Source organism: Cheilinus undulatus, linkage group 21 (genome assembly GCF_018320785.1).
Source record: "Cheilinus undulatus linkage group 21, ASM1832078v1, whole genome shotgun sequence".
Lineage (NCBI taxonomy): Eukaryota > Metazoa > Chordata > Actinopteri > Labriformes > Labridae > Cheilinus > Cheilinus undulatus.
In genome coordinates this window covers 6,146,051-6,170,486 of record NC_054885.1, presented here as the reverse complement: position 1 = coordinate 6,170,486, position 24,436 = coordinate 6,146,051, and the positions used below count along the sequence as shown (strand labels likewise).

Sequence of the window (24,436 nt, the reverse complement as noted above, 5' to 3'; positions counted from 1 at the left end):
TTTGGATATCCCACCATCCACAGTCCATAATATCACCATAAGATTCAGAGAATCTGGAGAAATATCTGTGTGCAACAACAAGGCCAAAGGTCAATACTGGATGCTTGTGCTACTTAGGTCCTCAGGGGCCACTGCATGAAAAACAGGCATGACTCTGTACTGAAAATCATTGCATGGGCTCAGGAACACTTCCAGAAATCATTGTCTGTCAGCACATTTCACCATGTCATCCACAAATGTAAAGAAGGAGAAATATGTGAACAGGATCCAGAAACACTGCCGTCTTCTCTGAGCCAAAGCTCTTTTAAAATGGACTGAGGTGACATGGACAACTGTTCTGTGGTCGAATGAATCAGAAAGTGAAATTTCTCTTTGGAAACCACAGACGTGTCCTGTGGACTAAAGAGGAGAGGACAATCCAGCTTGTTCTCCTGGCTCAGTTGGCGTGGGCAGCTTTCACATCTGGAAAGGAGCTTTTGATGCTGGAAAGTAGAGAGAGGTTTTAGAGCAACATATGCTCCCATCCAGAAAACGTCTCTGTCAGGGAAGGCCTTGACTATTTCAGCAAGACAATGCTAACCACATACCACATCGGTCACAACAGCATGGCCCCACAGAGGAAGAGAGACCTTACCAATCTGTCTGGATTATCATAAGAGGAAAAGATCCAGCAGAGAAGACCCAGGACTGCTGAGCAGCTAGAATCCTACATCAGATAAGAATGAGATGTAAATGTAAATATCATATTTAATAAGAAACCATACAAAAATAGGATTCTCTTATTCTAAAAAATGCCTGTGGATTATGTGTGATATGTAATGCATAACATCTCTGCTGCAAAAAAAAGTTTTATACTGGTATTTTGACACAAATTTCAGGTTAAAGAACTATTGCACCTTCTGTGTTTTGAAAATTGCTGCACCATTTAATCTAATTTCTGAATGATTGCATGGCCCTACTCAAAACCCCATTCACTGGTCTCCTCAGACATTTACTGACCGTATGCAATAATAAAAATGGCCCTGTCCCTACTTTTTTGAGATGTGTTGCTGCCACAAAACTCAGATTGGGCTCATATTTTCATGAAATGGTAAAATGTCTCATTTTCAACATCTAAAATGTTGTTTATGTTCTATAGTTAATGAAATTAATGAAGTCTGCAAATAATTGCATTCTGTTTTTATTATTATTTTACACAATGTCCCAACTTTTTGGGAATTGTGGTTGTATATTGATTAATCTGGATATATTCATGCTAAGAAACAGAATGACTGTTCTTAGGGCTGAAGGATGGTGCAAACACAACTCACATTACAACAGTTTTCCCTTCAGGGATGGATTTTGCAGCTTTTCTCTGTAAAAAGGAAATCACCCCTGAAAAAAGCAAAGCCTTTATAAACTCAGGCAAACAGCTCTATCTTTCTCTTGTAATCCTAATGGGCTTCATGTAACTGAGCGTCTGCTTTTCTGTGTAAATGTCATTCTGACTTAAGGATGAACCAAACACATTTGGAAGATAAAGGTCAAAGGTCACCATGACCTCAAATCATGTGAGCATAATATTCCAAGAATGCAGTGAAGGATTTTTTTGGTCAAATTTGGCACAAACCTCACTTTTAAAAAGCAAACCAACACTATTGAAATGACAAATGATTTATGATGTTAATGATCATAATAACAGAGTTAATTTAATGATTTTGTTCTTGACATTCAGTGATTTATTGGCTCTGCTCAGTATGTAAGCTCATAAAGTTGATTAAATTTTGGACATTTTTATGATTAATGATTTAGTAAAACTGTTTTTAAGAAAACACATCCAACTCTGACACAGGAAAGCTTTATTATCTTCTTTTATCAGCTTCTTTTATTGAGGAATCTCTTAGATATGATTACCAACAGTCTGTTAAATACTCTATTAATAAGCAGACAAGCTGCATTATTGTAACTTTCTTGTCTTTTTATATGACCAAAAATATGATCAGGTTAGTTTACAGTGAAATAATTCAGGAGAAGGAGTAATATGCTAAACCTCTTAGTGTCTGCAGAAATTGTGTTTGGTTTTACACTGACATTCATACACAGGGTGATTTGTCAAATTCATCATAATTAGATATTAAAATAATACTTTTGACTTATTTTAATGAGCAATAGTATTTAAAAGTACTGAAACTTTATAAAAACTGTGTTTAGTCAAACGTGTCAGTAGAAGAAGAATTAATCCATAAAAACTCCTCTGCTCACTAAATCTTCTACATGAGTAGAAGACATGTTTGCCACAAAAATAGAGCAGCTTAATTCCTAAATAGTGCTAAAATTGTGGAAATAGGTTAGCAATTGCAGGCAAACTCCCTCACAATGTTCAAACTGCAGGAATAAAGAGGCAGTGCTTCAGTACTAGAAACTTTAATGCACACTTCTATTCACTCTAAGTCACACAAATACCTCGACAAAGTTGCAGTGACTAAAACTTGCCGTCAAGTGTCTTAATTTTTCAGATTCATTGGTCAAATTTGGTAACAAAGAAATTACAGGCAAAGACAGACACACTGTCTAAATTACACAAATACACTGACAACATTCATGGCCAAAAAATTCAACTTAAGTGCAAACTTGTAAAAAGGTACTTTTAAACACGGCATGGCCACTCTAGGTTGTTAGAAAAATAAGACCTTCCATTGTCAGGTACTGAACAGTGTCAGTCAGTGTGTTTTAATTTACACTCTGCAAAAGAAAAACTACGGGTCTTTTCATTTTCTATATTGTCACATTTTTATCCCACTATCAGCACAAAACATATATGAAACTGTTTCTAATGTAAAAGATTAGAGATTGTAGATGCAAGAGTCTTAAAATGTATAAAGAGGATCATAAAAAAGGGGTTCAAAAGTATTACATTTAACCCTTAGAAGTCCACGGCTATTTTGCCATTTACAGTACTTTTCTTTTGACAACATAAACCACTCAGAGAATGTACACCATGCTCATGTTTGGAGTCATTTTTTCTGCACTTCCTCAACTTTATGAAATTAAACTGTTTTTTAATTTTAGTTTAACATATTGTATTAGATACAGGACCTCCAGAAAACACAAAACCTCTCAAAATGATTATTATTTTTTATTTATTTAAAACTATAAAGTATCATTTTTTAAGAAATCACAAAGATTACCAGTGCCGGTCCTGTACAGTATTGTATGTGTAAAATATATTTTATGTCAAATTCAAATGATTCTATTTCTGGAAAGAAAGCATGAAAATCACGCTTTCCACTCTGAAAGATTGCAATGCAAAATGTGGCTTTGTCTTCATGCTAGCGTGTGACAAAAATAGCGGATGATGAAATCACACCGGCATGATCGTGGACCCCTGAGGGTTCATTTTCAATTTTCTGTGTAAACTCTTAACAAGTGCTGGGAAGAGGTGCAGTTAGTAGTGGAATTTCACTCACTTGAGATTGGTTTTGCTGAAATCAGCGTCTGCCTGGAACATCATGCAGGTGTATCTGTGACAGCTGCAGCATCACCTGTATCCTGAACGTCTGTACTTCAGACAGACTCTGCATGCACAGAGGTCGGTTTTCTGACTGCACATGGTGATATCAGACAGGATTTTTGTCATTAAAACAAGAAAATGTGGAGTTTTGATTATAATCAAACAATGCAGATTCAGCAGCCTGACATGCGCCAGGTCACATGACCAACATTGCTGCATCTTGATGTGACTATTGTGCATGCACACATCACCATGCAGTTGTTAAGTGATATTGTTCAGCCCCAGCATGCATGCACTGGTTTATCACAAAGCCATACCAGCAGCTAACTTCTGGTCTGGCTTGTTACTTCAGCGTTTTGAGTTGTTTTTGCTGATCCATGTGCATAGCAGGAGTTATCAGAATCTGTCATCTGAATGCAGAGCTTTGCTGAAAGTGAAAACACATGCTGCGGTAGTGTTTTGGTACTAAAAATGCAGGCTAACTCCTGTATACTTTCTGAATTGTGTAAATGCCTTGGTAACATTTCAGTTCTTGAAATAACTCGAGGCGTACTCTAAATTTCCCAGAACTGGGGAACAATTTGGCACAGAATCACTGGCAACGCTTTTGCAAAAAGATGAATGAATTCATCCAAAAACTGCAGGTAAACTCACAAATATGTTTTGCAAACAGTAAGTTTGTTTAACTATAGAAATGTGTCCGATATTTGGCGTCCAGAGTATTTTTTTTGTAGACATGGTTTCACACAGGTATCACCTTTGCTGGGCTCATATCACAGTGTGACATTCTGGTATCAGGACAGTCTGAAAGCACGGAGAGTCTCTGGGTTTGTATTAGTGAGTTACAGTACAGTGAGTGTTTTACAGCGTATGTGTGTCAGGTCGTGTGTTAATATTTATCACAGAGGGTCGTATGTTCATGTTTGTCTCACGTTCTCCTCTCTCTCCTGTTTAATGATTTCTTTGAAACTTTGAGCCGAGCACAGTCTCTCTTGACTTTTGAACCGGCAACGATAAGCTCAAAACTTCTCTGGACAAAGTTGCCCAACTCATATGTTCCCACCCCCCCCGTCTCTCTCTCTTCCAGTCTGTTTCTGTGTTTGTATTCGCTCAATTGAATTCACCGTGCTTTATTGGCACATGTACGGGCGCCGGATTGCCAAAGCAGAGAGGCGTAATCAGATTGAAGGCTACATTCATAAAAAGCAGGAAATTGAATACAGCTCTTGCTCGCTCTCTCTTCGCTCTTCTCCTGTATGACACGGCCGGCTGCAGCTCTTTAACATGACACTCGCATGTTAACTCTCCCTTTATGGTCATCATGTCACCACCACCCTTTCCCCCCCGCCCCTCGCCCCCCGCCCAACATGCCTCCTCCCCAAGGCTGCCCCCAAACTGTCACATGTGCTCCCGTCTCCGGCCACAGACGCACTGAAATGTCAATCCTCTGTTTCACTTACATCGGGTCATCGGTGATACTCTGCTGCTGTAATAACACTGCTGTAACACGGACATGAATAATGAAGATTGAGCTGTGAAATGCTCTCTGATCCACAAAGTTGTGTTTGATGCTTTGGCTTCTCTAAGGCAGAATTGTAAGATTATTGATTTTTGTCTCAGATATTCCCTAAAATATGAAGTATGTATTGTAGAGTAGCCAAATCAAAGCCATATCTGCAGTTACGTCTAAAACATTGACTTCTCTTCTTCTCTTTGCAGCGTCGGTGTATTTTATGGCTGCCGTTAGCATCCATGCTTGTGGAGAGCAGTAAAGATAATCAGTTTGCTGCTTGCAGAGAATATAGCCTTGTCAATGTATGTCAGCTCATCACAAAGCTAAAGCATTCCTATAGCATGGACAGATTCAACCCAGGCTCTAACCAGTAGGAAAATATAAGACATGCAGTAACATTGGTAAATCTGAAACTAATATTACAAACTAGAGTCCGCTTGATATGGGATTTTTGGGACGTATGCTGATACCGATACTGGGGGCTAAAAAAAAGCTGATATCCAATATTTTGGCAGATATATGAAATAAGAACATTGATATACACAGGATATATATATTGTACATGAACACAAATGTGGACATGTGAATTAACAGTTGCATTTATCTTTGTTTATTTCACAAAGATGCAACTTAGACGATGTTAAAACGCTGTATAATAGTCTTAAATTGTGGCTTTGGACCATATTAGACAGAAAAATGACAAATCGAGAGCCATACTTACATCGTTGTGGCAAATATGCACATAGAATATGTTTACAGTGTGTTTCTTGATAACTGTGAGGAAGGCCACAAGCTGAAATACGCCTATTTTATAAAGTTGTTCTCTAAAGATCTACTATTAGTGAGACTTTCTGTCTCCACACTGGTAGAATCACAGGAAAGATAAACACCGGATGAATCCTTTTCTGGTTTGTGCTTTTCAAAGTAAAAGCCCGTTCCAATTGTATGCTTTTAATTTGAATAGTTCCCGACACACTGCCTCTTTACACTGAATCAAGTCGCTTTTAGGGGGATTTATAGAGGTAAAACTTATGAAGAAGGACAGGGCTTTGAGAGCAGGGAGATGGGGCTGACATGCAGAAAACTCACGCCCTGTGTGAGAGCTGCACCGGCAGGAACCAGAGCTGGCACGCGCAGCACACAAAAGCAGCGAAACACGCTCCCAGTCTGAAACAGGCAGCCGAGTGAGTCCAACTGCAGCAGGGACTGCTGCGCGAGGATCTGGCTGCCTGTGAGTGCTTAGGGACAGGGAGGGGCGCACGGCAGCACCCGCTGCTCACTGAGAAGAGCAACAATGATATGTGCTTTCACGTCAGAGTCTCCAAAACTCTCCAGTAACACCAGAAAAAGTCGCTAGATTTGTTGCTAGTCACTTTTTTGAAAAAGAGTCGCTACAGGGATCTGAAAACTCACTAAATATAGCGACAAAGTCGCTAATTTGGCAACACTGAGTGGGGAAAGCTGCTGCTGCGCTGATGGCTGCACTCGCTTGTGTCTGAAGGGAAGGGGCCAGGCACTCGGGCTGAGTTCAGCAGGGATACACACAGAGCGACAGAATCCCCACAAAGCAAAAAAGTTAATATATCGGCTACACATTGGCCGATGTTGATTAATCTGTGATATGCTATAATTGGCCCGCTGATCAATCGGTCGGGCTCTAACAAATATGCAAACCTTTACACCACAACTCTCGGATGTTTTTTCATCATGTTTCAAATTGGGGTGGGCAATATATTGAGTAGGGGTGGGACCGATCCAATCCAATATCGGTATCAGGTCCAATATGGACGTAATTAATAGATCGGATATCTGACTGACCGCGCCGATCCAGGTGACCGATCCAAATCCATCCGTTAAAATGTCAGCGACCAAGACCGCAATTTCACTTCTTGATAGCATGAATTAGAATTAAAGGTAAGTCAATTCAGTGAATGATAGTATGGCATTATCATTTTATAATAGGAGAGGTTAAATCAGCTGTGTGATTAACCCCGGTACACACTTGTCCACGTATTTGCACTCTCCTTTACGCACAGAGGATGAAAGTGTTTGTTATCCTGTGAGCTGCTGTTTGTGACTCAAACAAGGGAAGAAGCTTTATTTCATACCAAAAAACCCCTCACTCAGTGGTTCTCGCTATCTTTCTAGAAAACTCCTGCTGTCTCCAGCATGCAGCTGCTGCCTGGTGTGCTCTCTGTGCTCTGAGGGGGGTCCTTTTGTTGTTACTTCACGTTACGTCACATTCTTGCGTGCCTAGACCCACCTCGTCCTTCTGTGCTGGGCCGCGAAGTGTGCCGAGCCGAAGCACAGAACGGTTGCACTCACACTGGCCAAACGTACTGGACTTTAGGCTGAAACGGGTCCAGGCACGCTACGGATGGCCTAGTGTGAGTGCGCCCTAACTGGATATGGTGACTCTGAAAAATACCATGTGATTGATTTGTCTGGATTTTGGGTCCCATGATTAGACAAAGCTCATCTTTCCTGCTGGATTGCTTGCAGCTTAATTTTTTTTTCTGTACTCCAGTTGTGTCAAATATAAATGTAAAATATAATAGATCTGTAGTTTAGTTTATTTTCAGTGTGGAGAGACACATAACCTCTTCAGCATTGGTGTTAATGGTTTATTTTCCCCCTCAGTGCAAAGCGGATGTGACGTTGTCCAGGCAGCCCCTTGAAATGGATCCTCTATTGTTCACTTCTCTGAGTTCTGACATCTTTTTAAAGCTTCTCCTGCAGATGACACTTCTGGAAGTCTCAGATTGTGTGAAGTGTGTGATGTATGAGATGTTTGGCTTTTGCCTCAGCTACTGTAATAAAGCCAAACATCGACTCACCTCCTCAGGCTGTTCTTTTCGGGATCACTAGATGCTCCCAGCTACCCCCTCTTTAATTACTCCGTTCCCCTCCTCCCTGCGTCCCCCTCCCCTCTCACCATCTGTTGACCTCATGTCATTTTTGCCTTCCTCCACCACTGCTGCTCCTTTTTCTTTCCCCTTGCGCCGACCCGTTTGCTCCACCAACTTCTTCCCTTCTCCTAAAATAGCAAGTCAGAGAGAGAGAGAGAGAGAAAATAAACAAGAGAGACGCCCTGTACTTCTCAGAGAGGGACACGGGCAGAGAGCGACTGTGTTTATGTGCGTGTGACTGCTTTTTCTGTGCTTTTGCTGATCCCTGCCAGTGCTGTCTGAAACCCTCACAGTCAGCCAGCCGGCGCCTTCAAAGGCTCACAAACTGTATGGAATTAACTTAATGGAAAGTTGCAAAAAGTGCAGTTACGAAAGCCTGGCTTTCAACCTGGACAGGCTTAGTGCAGCATGCAGTTTCTATTTCTTTAATCGAAACCATAGCGGGCATAAATGTCTGTGCTTTTGTATACTTTTAAGACTCTGAAGCTTTCATACACTTAAAAGCAGAGCCACATGGCAGAGGGAGTGAGTGTGCATGAATAAACACGATTCCCTTAAAACTAGGTATCAAGTTCAGACCCCCGTCCCCTCCCCCATCCCTTAAGAAAATATGGCATTCTTCGCTTATTACTCATTGTCTCCGTTACGCAGACGATTCACCGCATTTTCTCTCTATTCCCTCTTCAGCTCTGGACGTTCCTATTCCCCACATTCCTCCTCCTCCTGTGTCTGCCCGTCTTTTCCCTCATTTCATCTTTCTTCTCTTCTTTCTCTCTCCTCTTTCTGTTCTCCCCCTCATCCATCCACCCTTCCTCCCGCCTTCCCTCGTCTTGCAGACAGATTGATTCCAGATGTTGCTAAATTCTTCCCTCTCTCCCTCCTCCTGTTCTTCCACGTCAACTCCTCCTCCTCCTCTTTCTCCCTTGTCTTTTCTTCTTACCACCCTGTCCCCAGCAGAACCAAAAATGACTCTGTAATTTGATGGTTGGGTGTAATTTTGGTTAACATTTCACTTGCGTTCCAGTTTTTCTGTCCAGTTTTTGCAGCTTGTGCAGCGCCGCCATCCTCAGACCTGATTTATTACACATGTAGCTAAGGTTGTGTAACTTGATTCACAGCAGGGTTACCAGAATTTCAAACTTTGAAACAACTCTAGAAGAAAATCAAAAGACGTCAGTGCCTCCAGCCCTGGGGAAGGTTGGGTCCTTGGTCTCTAATGCTGTTATTTTGGGGGTCACGGGCTGAAAAGTTTGGGAACTATTGAGTGAGAGGAATAGCAAGACATGGAGAATATTTGAAATGTTCACCACTTGAGCTGTTTTTCCTTTTGCTAGCTTGTTAGCAAGGTCAACAGGAAGATGGTCCAGTAGCAACTGGCTGAAAGGGAACAAATCATCTTCTTTAGCAGAGGTAGAAATGTTTGGGCCGGCAAGACTAGGTTATATGGCTGAGTGCAACTCTCTGGGACGCCTGTTGAAATGCTGGACAGGGAAGAGAAGTAGCTTTGCCCACTCTCCGTACATGGTATCCACAGTGCTATAGACCAGTGGTTCTCAGCGTGGGGGTCGGGACCCCCTCAAGGGCCACGAGACACTTGGAGGGGGTCGCCAGATGCCTTAAAAAAATGAAAAATAATTTTGAAATGAGTTTTCCCACTAATTTTTTCTACTATTGTTTGCAACTTTTCATCATTTTTGCACAGTTTGGACCCATTTCTGCCCCCTTTGACTAAGATTTTGCCACATTTTAACCCATTTTTATCACTTTTTCCCAACAAATTTAGTCAATTTTAACACATTTTTGCCACTCTGAACACATTTTTATCCATTTTAAATCCTTACGACCACTTTTTTCTACCTGGTTTTGTCTCTTCAATTGTTGCCTCTGTTGACCCATTATTGCCACAACTTAGCCCTCTTTACCTCATTTTACACCAGTTTTTGGCCATTTTAAGTAGGGCTGAATGATTTCGGAAAATAATCTAATTGTAATATTTTTCCCCAATATTGTGAATATGATTTGATATGTGATTTTTTTTCTTAAGTTCCTCATCTTATGAATTTTCCAACAAACACAGGCAGTAAATTATTTTATATTGTAACCAACACAATATTAGACTAAATTTGGGCTTGAGTATTTTGAAAAAAATATGCAATCGTGATGATTTTGACTCTTATTGCAAATTGAATATGAATTGTTGCATTGAAGGGAGTGATTATTTTTTTACGTCATTCTCATATAAAATAAGGAAAATGTACAAAAATTGAGTATGATATGTAATACATAATAGGTCTGCTGCTGCTGCAAAAACAAAGTTTTGAAGTGGTATTTTGACACAAAATTCAGGTAAAAAAATACTGCAACTTCTACAATTTGAAAATTGCAGAAATCACATATTACGATTGTTAATGCCTATTGTTGCCCGTTTAACCCATTTCTACCAGTTTCCGCCTATTTTCTGCCTCAGTTAACCCATTTTTTGCCAGTTTAAACCACTTTTTCCCACTTTTAAACCCCATTTTACCTAATTTTCCACCCATTTTTGCCACTTAAAACCTATTTCTGCTACCATTTAACTCTCTTTTTTACCACGTTTTGTGCCTGTTTTTGCTACTTTAACCCAATTTTTGCAATTTTTTGCCACTTTTATCAAATTTTTGCCATTTTTAATCCATTTCTGCCATTTCTATTTTTTCCAGCACTATTTTTTTTTACATTAACCCATTTGAATTCTGTTTTCTAGAGAAGGGATTATTAAGATGGTTATTCGTATACTATGGCACAATTAACTAAAAAAAAGATATAGTTTGCTATGATAAGAGTGGTTTTTATTCAGGTTAAATATAAAATCTGGTTATAGCAGCTTAACTTTACAATGGACCATAGTTTTGCTGACTTGGGCGCCAGAAAGCTCTCCCTTTTATTCTCCCTTATGGACGGCCTTGTCTCCACATGACTCTTCTTGAATATTCATGGCTGTGTTCAGTCACCTTCAGGTACAAGGGGGGTCCCCAGTCTCTGGCACCTTTATTTTGGGGGTCGCGGGCTGAAAAGGTTGAGAACTCCTGCTATAGACAGAGCATGGCTTCAGTGGAGGTTTACTATGCTCAATGAACCACCGACTGTAAAGTCAGGTCAGGAGGATTGACACAACCCAGGCCATGCTCTGGATGTCCTTGCATATGAACAGGGGCATGAGGAAATAGCCTGTTGAAAAAATAACACAGTCCCCACCTTTAGGGTGGAGTAAGAGGTGGATGTGGTGAGCCAGCTTGGCCAAGGGTACTATCTGGTGGGTAGTAAGGTTGCATTGAGCCCCTGGTTGGGGTGTGGATGCCCCAGTGGCCTGAAAACTGCCGGTGGTCTCTATAAAGGTGTAAAAAGACCCAGACTAAAGGAAGGCCATGGAGCTTGACCTTGGCTACTGAGCAACAAACGTGTCAACGTGTATCTAGCTTGACTCGGACCCCTTTCCAGCCCTGGATTGAGGCATATCAGGCCCCCCGATGAATCTTTAGTGTCCTATAAACATAAACTTGAAGTCATCATGTCACCAGAATTTCAAATTTTTGTATAGCCATGGTAAAAATTGAATGATTTTAGGCTCATTTGGATACCACAACAACAAAGTAGATGGCTCAGATCCCCAAATTTTGGATGATCTTTTAAGTAAGTCAATTTGCAGGAAAACTCCAGCACATGAATAAGTACGTTTGCAATTGTTGGAGTTGTGCAATTTAGATGGTGCACAGGAGTTTGCCTGCAAGTTTTGATTGGTTCATTCCTCTCCTGTGCACCTGTCTTATGAAACGTAGTTTTTGATGCTGTGGTTCATTTTCCAGATTCTGCTAACTCTAGGCTTAACATTTGATTTAACATAGGGTTTATTTTAGTCAAATCTTTGTCTTTAACAGGCTGTGTTTGTATCTTTAGTCCTCTTATTGAACACTAAAGGCCTGTCAGGTTGAAATTGTGTCGTCTAACTTTGATTCAGGATGAAGAAGTAATGGGTAACTAAGGGAAGCATGTCTGCCTTTGTGTTGTTTTTACTAGCATCACATCAAGGTTTTAAGATCTGAGCCAACTTTAGTTGTTCTACAGATTTTATCACCTCTAATCGCATTGATGTCGCAGAAACACGGCCAAACAATCAAGGAAAATGTTCAGCTCTAGTTGGAAACCAGACTGTGAGTACAGCTGTGTTAAAAATGCAGTACAGTGCTCCAGACTCCCAGCATGCATCTCTCTGTATTTGAAATAGAGATTTCTCATTCCAGTTGACATTGCCCAAGGCTTTGTAGACTTGAGATCCGTCTCTGAACTGCCTCCTTCTCCATCTGCAGAGTCTTGGTGAGCAGCAGCAGCAGCTTCTCCTCACACTCTCAGTATTTTTGCTGAGTTTAAGCCCGGACCGTTTCCCTGTAAACGCGGCACACCAAGGAGAGCGTTCCCCCTGGGGAGGAGGCACGAGGGGGAAATTGGTTCCAGATGAAACAGGAAGTGGAGAGTGGAGACAAAGAAAGGGTTGTTTTTGACGGGGGGGGGGGGGGGGGGTAAAAGGGAGGACGGGTACCGAGTCTGGACACAAACACTCTCAGGGAGTCAGAGTTTACCGCCCGTGGCATCAAAAGAAAAATGTTCCTCCCTTATTCTTACCTTTTCTCTACATCTGGGCCGTTTTTTTAAACCTTGACTTTCCCTCGCTGCCTTCGTCTAGACACGAATTCTCCATTCTCATTCATCCATACATCATAACCACATCTGTTTTTACTATTAGCAAACACATCTGGGTGCTGTACTCTCACGAATATCTGGACTGCATATGCAGACCTTTCTTATTCAGCCTCATACCTTTAGACAAAGCCTAAACCCTCTTAGGCTGAAAAATAAACATAAAACTGTATTTCCTCGAATGGGAATCTCTAAATGTCCTATTTCGTAGAAGAGTTTCACATGTTTATGGTAAAGTATAAAAAATGGGGGTCCATTTTTATAAATCATAGCAAAACTACAGAATAGTCATGGTGTTTATTCGTCTGATTTTGAGATAATTATCAATGGTATGTGTAAATAAGGAGAAAATAACCATTTCGAAAAGAACAAAAATAGAAATCCAAGGTGGCAATAATTGGTTATTTCTTGTTTTCAGTTACCACTATTGCAAGCAATTGCTGAACACAGTTTACATGCACAATCACTGAAACATGGCAGATCTATTTTAACAACTGAGACCAATTATTCCCAAAGTCTGGGTTGGGATGGATAGGCGGAAATGTCTTTGGGACGCCAAAAGAGTTTTCAGAATTTCTTTCCTACAGTATTTAATGGGACATTTAAAAAACTACAGCCACAAAAAGGAGCTCCACCCTATCCCACTACACCCTCTCCAACTTAATAAACCACAAAACAAGGATCCACCAGCTACTAGATGGCAATAAAAGCTAATGTGACATTCATGGACGCAATGTTCCAGACCAGACAGCTACTGAGGCCCCAAGTAGTCGTGCATATAAAACAAGCCAATGTGACCGAGGTAAAAATTGCCTTTTCCAGGCTATTAAAATTGAAAGAGCCCAGTCAGGACTAGCTTGAGTCTGGAATTAACATTATCCAAGCTAGCACTAGCCATCAGCTCAACCAACCAGCCGAGGACGGCGCAAAAGGCGGACTTGATAAGTACTGGAAACAAAGTTGTTGGGTCACGATGGCTTGTACCTTCTTAAAGGTGGGTCGCCGCTTTTTAAAAGGACTTCAGAGAGCATTGCTCCTTTAAGAAAGACTCGCTGGTTTTACCAGCCAGGAAGCTAGGCTATACAGCGTAACAGATGGGTACAGTTTCTCTGCAGAGTTTTGGCTAAAAATGGGATTATTGTGGACCCCCTATTTTTTGTTTTTTGTTTTTTGTTTTTTGTTTTTTTTGTTTTTACCAAAAACTCACTAAACTCCTCAGAGAAACTGTACCCAACTGTTAAGCTGTATAGCTTAACTTCCTGCCCGGTACAACCAGTGAGTCCTTCTTAAAGGAGCAATGCTAACTTAAATCACTGGAGGCTAATGCTATTACTACTGCTACAATGCTGAAATATTCCTTCAACATGTATTAATAAGTATTCTAGGCCTGTGCTCTTTCTTTCTCTTAAACTGGTTTCGGGTTAAAACATGACTGTAGATCTGTAGTTACCTTAAAGCGTTTTACCGGAAGTCACTTGAACTGAGCGTCTTCTTCGTTGTTTTCTTTGTGCATCGCCGCCATATTAGTGGAGGCAGGTCCACTACGTAAGGAAATACAAGTAGAGGAAAAATAAACGAGTTTTCAGACTAACAAGCACAGCAATAACATTACATTAATTTTAATGAATTGATTTATTATCCAAATTCAAGTATCACTTTACACAGACATAATATGCGACAGGAGATTGGCTGACTGGACAGACATCGCTGCCATGTTGCCAGAGGCAAGTCTGCTACATCATTCAATACAGTAGACAAGATAGATTTATATATAACCTATATTAATTCAAAATAAAAAAGATCTGTAAATATACGAAACTGTATTATATATACAAAACTGTATTATATATACAATTGCTTAATTTTAAATCATGGAGTACATCTTTTCATTTAACTAACTGCTCTTGCTTTTTGTTGCTGTTGATTTAAAACACATCAAATGTGAAAAAAATATTAATGTATCGGAAAGATGGCAGCTGGTTCACATCAAGGCAGTAGAGTGAGGAGAGCATTCCTATTAACCAGAACTACAGCACCCAATAGTGGAGGGTGGATACATTGCAGCTCGTACACAACAGTTAACCGGCATTGTGGGCCTACATTAATGCAAATTATAATCCTTAGTTTTACCAGTTATTCTTGTGCTGAAAAGAGATGGGTGAGGATGTTTATAGTGTTGTCAACTTATCATGTACATAGTTTAGGGTTGTCCCAAGACCAGAATTTTAAAACTTTGGACAGATTTTACTAAAAAACAAAAAAATATTGGTACAGACAACAAAAATTGAGATTCTAGACACCTGATATTGGTTATCTTTTTTTTTTAATGATCATGAATTGCAGGGAAATTCCTGTAAACTCTCAAAATAAAAAACACTGGCAAATATTTCTATTTGTATGGACATTTGCATTTGTATTTGTAGTGCAAATTAGAGCATGGGCAGAAGTTTGCCTGCCATTCCTCTCCTGCACACCATTCTGATAATAATGAGAAGGATGCATAGATGCATCTGTTTCTCAATGTGGCAAACATCATCCCTTTTTAAGACACCGGCCAAATGATGTAGCATAAACAGATATCAGTTACCAGTGTTTATATGTTGCATCTGGTTAATTTTATGCAGGCATCTGTTACGTCTAACAGATGCATTCAATACGACATATTTGAAAGTGCAGAGCTGACCTATTTGACAAACTGAGCTGTTTTTATGGTCAAATAGGAGAGAAAATGTTTGTATACACTGAAAAAGGTGATAAAATAAACACCAGTATCAGCATCTCTAGAAATATATGCACTGTTTTAACAGTGATTGTATCCTTTTTTTACACATGCTACTGAAAAAATGTTTATGTATTTACAACCTAACCCTAGAACAGATCATATATTTTAGGCTCAAATGTAGACTCTGCAAATGTTCACGAGAATTATTCTGCTGTTGCAGTGACCCTACATCTGACTTGCTGGCCCGTGATTGGCTGGATGAATGCTATCAGGAAGTGTGCAGCTGGAGGTCAGGGTCAGAAGTGTTAACCCTTTTCACACTCTTCCTCAGAAACATGCCCTCCTCCTCCTCGCCCTCCTCGCAGTGGCATCACTCTGCCCACTCTCGAGCTGTTCACTGAACGGACAAGTTCATTCAGGCTGAGAGGGCAGAGCGAGGATTTCAACATTCAGTCTGCTTCCAAAGATGAATAAAAACATGAGTGCTTCTTCAGACTGCCTCACCATCCCCCATCATATACGCACACGTCTCCTTTTTTACCCCCTCAGACCTCCCCCTTCCTCCCCCTTCCGTGCCACGGCATGAGTCTCACCATGCAGTCATGTTTTCTCTGCGAGGCATGCCAGCGGGCTCGGCGGTGCTGGTGTCATCTCTCTCATTGCTGTCATAATATCATCTTTTACTTCACTTTCCCCATTGTTCAAGTCCTCCTCCCCCCTCTTTAACTCCCATTCTTTTCTTTTTTTCCCCTCCTCGCTGCTCCTGCCGGGGCGAAAAGAGAAAAACGACAGAGAGGAGAAAATCATAGAGAGAAAAGAGGGGAAGAGGGACAGAAATAATCTAATTAAAAGTAATTACGGAGCAATTAACCACAACACTGGTTTCTGGGGCAAGGTCGCTGAGGGATGGGGGGGCTCACCCTTTGCTGCTGGATTTTGATTGGTCGTTTCGGCTGAATATGAAAACTCTGCAGTAACGGTTCACCAAGCATCTACACTGACTTTTAATTTAATTTACTCCTCAGTTTTTCCTTTTTTGGACGCGTCTCCATCCCTGTTTGAACTTCAGCGCATCACTTAGCAGCATTCTCATTTCCTCTATTTTTTAAAGCATCAATAATGCCAGAAAAAATCCTTCTAATCCAACTGGTTTACCTCTGAGATCAGCCTATGTAGAGATGTTTTTCCTCTGAGTGCCTTTCACCCATAATGTAAAAGTTTAGCTGGAAAAAGCTGCATGCCATGCACTCATATTCAAAAAGCCACTTACACGCTGCTCTCCTCTCCTCTCTCCTGTTGTCTCCTGCAGAACAATGAGCCGTTAAACCCTGGTTTCCATGGATACCCACCTCACAGTCAGGTAAGACAATAGTAACTGTGTGCAAATCCTCCAGAACAATAAATTTGAAGACTAAAATGATGCTGAATCTTTGACTCTTTAGAGATGTACTCCTTTTCAGTCACCAGCCCAGCCTTTCTGTAAATGAAGAGACCTATCAGTGCTTGAAACGAGTCTTTTTATGGCACACAAAAGAAGAAACCCTGCATGCATTATGGATATTTCTCTTAAGGGTCTGCTTTTTCTAAACTATGAAAGAAAAATGAAAAATCTTCCACCTGCAGTTTCCAAAGGCTCTGTCAGGGCAGCTTTTCCATCCTTGCAGTGCCTTCTGGGACGACACTGTGACCTCTCTAGCCTGTCTGTGTTTCCACGGCACGTTCCACTACCCATTTTTGGCACATGCTAGAAGCACCACTTTGCTCTGTGCTTTCACACAGTGTCACTCAACCAAAAAGCCAAATTGTTGAAAAGTACCTTTGCAATAGCCACAGTCTAAGTCAGGGGTGTCAAACTTAATCACAGCAGGGGCCAAAATCTGAATTTAGGTCTAACCTGAGGGCCCAACAGGGTAAACACTTAACCATAAACTGTAAACCTTGTTTTCACAGGTAATTAATAAAGAGGGAGAAAAACAGATGGTAAATGATTGGAGATTTATTTTTAAAAAGTCAAAATGAGAAGTTTAAAGGCTCAAAATTTGGGTCAAAGTAAAATCCTGAGTTTAAAAGTCAAAATATGAGATAAAATCCAAAATTGTGTGTTTAAATTCAAAATATGAGATAAAATCCAAAATTATGACTTTAAAAGGTCAAAATATGGAATTAAAATACAAGATAAAAAACAAAATGTTTCAAAGGTCAAGATATAACTTAAAATTTAAGATTGTGAAACTAATATGGCAAAATATGAGATTAAATTTGAAATCATGATCTTGAAATTCCAAAGTATGACTTGAAATTAAAAATTGGAATCTAAAAGTTCACAGTATGAGATAAAAAGTTAAAATCCTAAGGTTAAGTCATAATTTTGAGATGCAAATTGAAAATTTGAAATGAAAACACAAATTATTTTCGCTCCCTCATTCCTTACTTTCGATCTCATTATTTTTACTCTTCACTTTTTCACATTTTTAAGACTTAACAAGGGTATTTTAAATATTCAAGGTTAAACATGCATTTCTTTATTGGAGGAAATCTGCAGACCTCAGACCTGCGGGCCAGTTCTAATTAAAGTGGTATGATTTTGAGGGCCGGCTAAAACTGCACCACGGGCCAGATTTGGCCCCCAGGCCTTGAGTGTGACACCCCTTGTCTGAGTGGTGAAAAGTGGCAAAAATGTGTAAAAGTGGCAATAACAATAAGTGAAAGGTTAAATGTCAAAAAGCAGAAAAAAGTGGCGAAAATGGGTTAAAAGGCATAACGTGGCAAAAAATTGGTGAGAAGTGACAAAAGAAAATGAGTTATGGGGAAAAAAATTGCCAAAAAGTGTCAAAAACATTGCAAGAAATTGATGAAAAGTGACCAGAACAGGGCAAAAGCAGCAACAAGTTGGTGGAAAAATGGGCAAAAGCAGCAAAATGGTGAAAATGGGGGGGGCATTTAATGACAAAGGCAGCTTAAATAGATGAAAAGTGGCAAACAAAAAAAACTGGTGAAAAAGGGCAAAACTGGATAAAAGAAGCAAAAATGAGCAAAAAGAATGGACAAGCAGGCATAAAGCAGTAAAAATAGATGAAAAGCAGCAAAAACAATGAATAAAGGGGCAAGAAATTGCAAAAGAGGGCAATGGAAGTGTACAGATAAAAATAATTGGTTGACAGTTAAAGCCATCTGTATAAGAGTGGGAAACAGTCTGATTAATGTGACTTCAAATGGATAATTCTGAGGTCAAAGTTTCCCTTTTTATGGTTTTCTGGGGAATAGTATTTCAAATTAAGACGTTAAGAGCCACAAATCATCACAAAAGAGTCATGGGTTGAGTATCACTGCTATGGGGGGGGGGGTTGTGGTACTTTTTCTGGGATTGTGGACTGGCCAGGGGGGACATATTTTTGTTAGAAAAGCCTGAAAAAGCTTGTGCATAATACATCCCCTTTGAACTTTACTGCAATAATGTTTATATGAGGTAAGAAAGCTTTTAAAACAGTGATCATCAACTGGCGGCCCGAGGTCAACATCAGGCCCCCCACATGCTCCCATACACGATACAACTGCCATTTTCTATGTCAACTTTTGGCCTCAGGAATATTCAGCTAAAATATCTCAATTGCCCCCTTGTGGCCAGCTGTGATAAATAGGACTGATCTCACTGTTAGAGCCACAGTTACATACATTTGAAAGAAATTAAAATGTTAGAATTAATGTTTTAGTTTTTTTGTCCAAATGTAGCTGATGAGCCCTGTTTTAAACTTTACTGAGATATTTGCCGGTCATTTTCTGTGATGATAAAGTTGTGATTTATTGTGATGTCCTTAATTGGGTACCACACATCTTCACTAAAACCACCTCTTCTTCACGCCGGAGGAGCCACACCTCGTCCTCCGTCTCCTCCTAAATGACAGGGTCAGCCCAGACATCGTTATGGAGACAATTATGGATCCGTGGTAATTTTTGCTCTGCTGCAGCCTGTGGTGTCGTTTAAATGATGGCGTGAAAAGAAGCGATGAAAGAGGAACCAGCCGTGTCTGAGCTCCTCTTTCAAAGGCTTGACCCCTTCAGAAAGAAATCAGCGTCTTTAAGCTGCACACTCGACTTGCAGCAGTGTGCCACAGTATCGCTCCCATCCTCTCGCACGCTCTCGCTCTTTATGCCTCTCTGTGTCTCTCCGAGTGTCTCTCCATGCATATTGCTTTCAATGATGAGAGCGGAGGGTAGACGACTTTTTTCTTATCTACCTCTAAGCAGCAGGGCAGATTGAGCAGCTCAAACCTCCCTCCATTAGAGAGAGAGAGAGAGAGAGGCTGCTGTGTGTGAGAGCTGGAGTGTTTGTCGGTGTGCATGGTGCAGCTTGTGTTTAGGATGTGCAGCTCTCTGGCAGTGCCACAGGAGGGGAGTGTTGGTCTGTGAGCCTGTTACCCCTCCCTTTACCTCACCCTCTCCCCCCAGCCTCCCTTTCAATATCCCATCATGAAGCATCCTCACAGGCCTCATCCTCACTCAGTTAGTCTCTCGTCTTCAGTCTTGCCATGACTCCAGAATCTTTCTGGGGGATGCAGCTTCCCAAGAGTGCAAAGTCAAGAGGAAAACAGTGATGCTGTTTAGCTTTATGTTTGATTTTCTGCTGCTTTTCCCTCTTTTCTCTACTGTCTGCAATATCTGCATGGCTTACACCAAAAAAAACGAGTCTGCATGTGAGGATGATGCAGAGAAGGGGAGCTGAAATGGAAGTTATTTAAAATGTCTTACCTGTAGGGCACAGAATCACACAGTTAACACATACTTATGTGCTCCAATCCTGGCCCTGCTCGTCTGCCTGTAAGACAAACACCTGGGCAAAGAGCGCTCCTGATCTCCGTCTGAACTCCTTCAACTTCATGCCTTTGCATTTATTAAATAAATGATTTAGAACCTCGTCTCGCTAATGCACAGCGCCTTTGGGCACACATATTACGAGCCTGCTTGCACACTCTCTGCTGGTTAGCATGCAAATGGAGCTAGCCAGGCCTCGCTAACAAAGCCGGATTGGCTTGTTCTCGGCTGCAGCACATTTGTCTTGTTAATGCCTCTGTCTGGTGTTATGTATGCATGTTTGGACCGCCTGCAGGTCTGCTTGTGTCAATATGAGTGTGTTAAACGGTGACAGGCACCCGTGGGTGCCTGTGGCCACTCTCTGTCAGGGGTAAATATGTGTGGGAATGCGTGTGCGTGGCCGGTGTGACCCCGAGGGGCTGCACATGTCGGCCTCGGTCTGTTTAGGTCACAGAAACGATCAGGGTTAACAACGCAAACACAAACACAAAGAAAGGCTGCACACTTAGCACTCACTTAGCCATACTGGGCTGAGTGCAGGTCCAAACATTCTGAATTTTTATTGGAATTTCCTCAAAATGATCTAGATTGGATTTGTCAAAATAGTTTTGTTTGATTTTGATTTTGATACTGCTCTCCTTCTATCAGGTTTTTACAGCGAGTGCAGCACCTTCGTTCTCAAACATGATTCAACATATCTGTTCTCAGAGTTGTGCTGCAGTTATAATAGCAGGGCTTTCTCAACAAAACAGAATTAAACTTTGAATAATTTCAGTGAAGAAAGCATCGGTGTCAACACCTGTTTCTTACTCTGGCACCAGACCTCCTATTATGCATTCCCTCTTGTTGCAGACTTTTGATTTTTACTGTATTTGCATGATTCTTCTGCACATTTCTGTCCTACATGGGTCTTGTTGCATGTTGCAAGGTTAAACAGAATTGAAAACTGTTAATATTCCCAAAATTTGGATGTCTGCATTTTTCTATTTTTGGCTTTTTAACTTCTATTTTTATTCTTCTTCAATATTAGAAGTCGCTGTGCCCATTATTGGGTCTTTTCTGGATTGTAAGCACCAGAAGCTGCAGGCGTTCTCCTGCACAGAAACATTCTGGTGCTGAAATATTGCCAGTTATTTTGTGCATCATAGCATGACTGTAATTTTCAGTTCTCTCTTTCCTCTCCTGTATTTGTGTCATATGCTACCTTTAAAGATTGACTCCTGCATACATTTAAGTTTTTATACCTAAATTCTAATTGACTAGTGATGACAGCAGAAGGCGGATGTGTTTAACATTTTAGCCAGTGGGCTGGAGTTAGACTACATTTCTTCAGAAATCAAATCATTTGCCCAAAAATATTAGCAACATGTCATTACTGAAATATAGCCAAAACATTTTTAACCTAATGTAAACAATGTGCAGAAGTTTGATGGCAGTATTTAATCATTAAACCAAGAAATTACCAAATACTGGATGCTTATGACTTTTGTTTTGTCACTGTAGTGCCAAATATTTATCAATATCATCTGTAGTATAATCTATATATCTAATTGATAAATATCTAATCTATAGATATTTATTAAAATTGTATCAAAGTTGAGAAATCTGGTGTCATGATGACAAGAAAAGTAGTTCCCAACCTTAATTCCTTAATGCCTTTATTATGAGCATCCCCACCAAACTTGGAAAATTAAACATCAGTTTTACTTGTTTCCATTGACAAAATCCCAACATAAGAGGCCCATACACAATGCTTAACGAATTTATTAGACCACCTGTCATATTTGTCTCAGAGACCATCCAGCATCATGAAGTGCTTTAATGTGGACTCTTTCATTTTCAGTGAGCTCTCCATGTTTTACCATTTTGAATAGGAATGAGGGATTTCAAACTGAATTCACTCAAATTCACTCGAAGTCAGAAATTAATCAAGCATAACATTCAACCACTAAAACTCATTTTTCTGGTCAGGAATGCAAGTAAATAACTATAATTTGACATTTTAATCAAGAAATATTAATGTGCTTTACTATTTTTTTTAGTTTTTTTGTAAATCAGTAAATTTGAAAATTCATGGATAACAATAATAATAATATTTTAGCGTTAAAAATATTATTTTGGTTAAAGAGCTTCTACATATTGGTGTATTAACCATTGCAGAAACATATAAAATGATTTTGGTAATTACCAATGCTGTTACTTTAGGGCAGCTGTGGTATAAACCTTACTTTGGGTGGTGGTCTAATAAATTTGTTAAGCACTGTACATTTATTCTTGACATAAGCTCTATGCATAAACAATCCATTATTATGATGGTGTTTTAGGGCCACTCTAGGAAAAGAGAGATGAAGAGGATCTGTTAATTTCCCCAAAATAACCCTCGAAATTCTCAAGTTAAAAAACGTTGTTAATTCTGAGATAAAAGAAAACTATTGTCTTTTTAAGTGGTACATGTTCTTGAACCAAAATTTAGATTTTTTTAGGTAATTAAGTCAAAATTCAATCCCTGTTTTCAGTTTTTTTTTTTTGTAATTTTTTTGATTTACACTTTTGTACATATACAGTTTAAAAAACTTTAAATTTTTGAGTTTCATGGTCAAAATGTAAAACTTTTTAAACTTGTTTTTCAAGGTTTTTCTGGTAAATTTCTGACTTTTTGAACTATGAAATTCTGAGTGTGATTTCTAGGAAATATATGATTTTTCCATCTGATTTTTCCCAGAAAATGAGGAATAATGCCCTCGTACATTATGTTTCTAATAATAGTTTTAATTAGGGAAAATAATCTAATTGCAATTTTTTCTCCCCCATATTGGGATTGCAATTCAATATGCGATTATTTTTAAGTTCCTCATCTTCTGTATTTTTAAACAAATACAACTAATAAATAATTCTATATTATAACCTGCACAATTTTAGATACATTAAACTAGGGGTGAATGATTTTGAAAAAAAAATATGATTGCATTTTGGACTTATTTTAGCAAATTTGATATTTTTTGCCATATTTAGATGGATGATGATTTTGGTGTTATTCATGTTTTGATCAAGAAAAACATATACATGAAAAAGAAAAATATAATTTTTGTAAATCATAATGTTAATCGCACCGTCTGTGATTTGAAAATTGCAGCAGGGGATATTGTCTTTTAATCTAATTTGCTATTATGATTATTTGTGATATAAACACAATTTTTTGACAACACAAGAGGAGAGATCTTGCTGTAGACAGTGGGCAGGAGTTAGCTTGCAATTTTTGAAGACTATAATCAAGATTTCAACCTACTGTCGGAGCTACAACAGACAAGGTAGTAATTTATAAAAGAAAAGAAATGGGCCAAGCATTGAACCCTGTGGAACACCATTTCTATTAAGATGGTCCTCATTTGTATAACACAGGCATTAGTGCATCAGTCAGACCCCTGCATACTCTTTAAACTGCACTAAACTACAGCCGTGAATCATCAATGGAATAAAGCGACTACCCAGTGCTTTTATTTTTTATTTTTTAGCCAGTTAAGAAAACGTTCAGGAAATTCATCCTATGCACGTTTGCTGAGAATGCAGAGGAATCAAAAACAAGAACTGATGGATTATTGGGACTTGAATTTTCCTCTGTTTCTAGTTAGATATAAAGTAAAATAATGTTATATTGTATGACGTGTAAAATTCTGGTCTCATGATGAGCCTAAACTGTATTTAAATGTCACAGCAGGTCATCCCCTCCTCTGCAGACCCCTAAACTGATCCGTTAATTCTTCTGGAACAGTTGAGTCCAGGCTATTGATTATGTGTAGCTGCCGTGTTTAAAGAAGCAGGCTTTGGTTTGAATTAGCTGATGAGGATTTGATCGATTTATCCTCAAATATGACTCCTGAATACATCCCCGTGTGTATTACGCGTGTGTTTGTGTGCGGCTGACCGCGTGCGTGTTTATCGCTGTGTTCAGTCTGCGCGCTTAATCCTCCGATCATCCCCTATTCATCCTCTCATCCTCCTCACTTACAGCCCTAATCCTGTCATCCCTCGCTCTTTTTTCCACCCAGCCTTTTATCCATTTATCTCTCCATCCTGTTATCTCTCGCTCGCACCCTTCTCTGTCCCTGCCTCCCCTATTCAGGCCCTTTTTTTTTTTTTTTTTTTTCTCCCTCACCGCTACCTCCAATCACTTATCCTGCCCTCCCTCCATCCCTCCTTCCCTCTGGACCCAGTTCCAGGCAGACTCAGCAGATGTCTGAAAGCTTGGCATCAGGGCTTTTTTT

At 39.8% G+C, this 24,436-nt stretch overlaps 1 protein-coding gene across 3 annotated transcripts in view; it reads left to right on the top strand.

Moving 5' to 3' along the window:
• The window catches only part of LOC121529430 (RNA binding protein fox-1 homolog 2-like), a 114,167-nt gene that overhangs the window by 11,969 nt on the left and 77,762 nt on the right, over window positions 1-24,436 (top strand). For all 3 annotated transcript variants that reach the window (XR_005993579.1, XM_041817273.1, XM_041817272.1), the window contains exon 2: window positions 16,675-16,725. Coding sequence is in view for 2 of the 3 variants with exons in the window: in XM_041817273.1 (XP_041673207.1) it covers window positions 16,675-16,725 (51 nt within the window). In the remaining variant the exon portion in view is untranslated. The remainder of the gene's footprint in view (window positions 1-16,674; window positions 16,726-24,436) is intronic.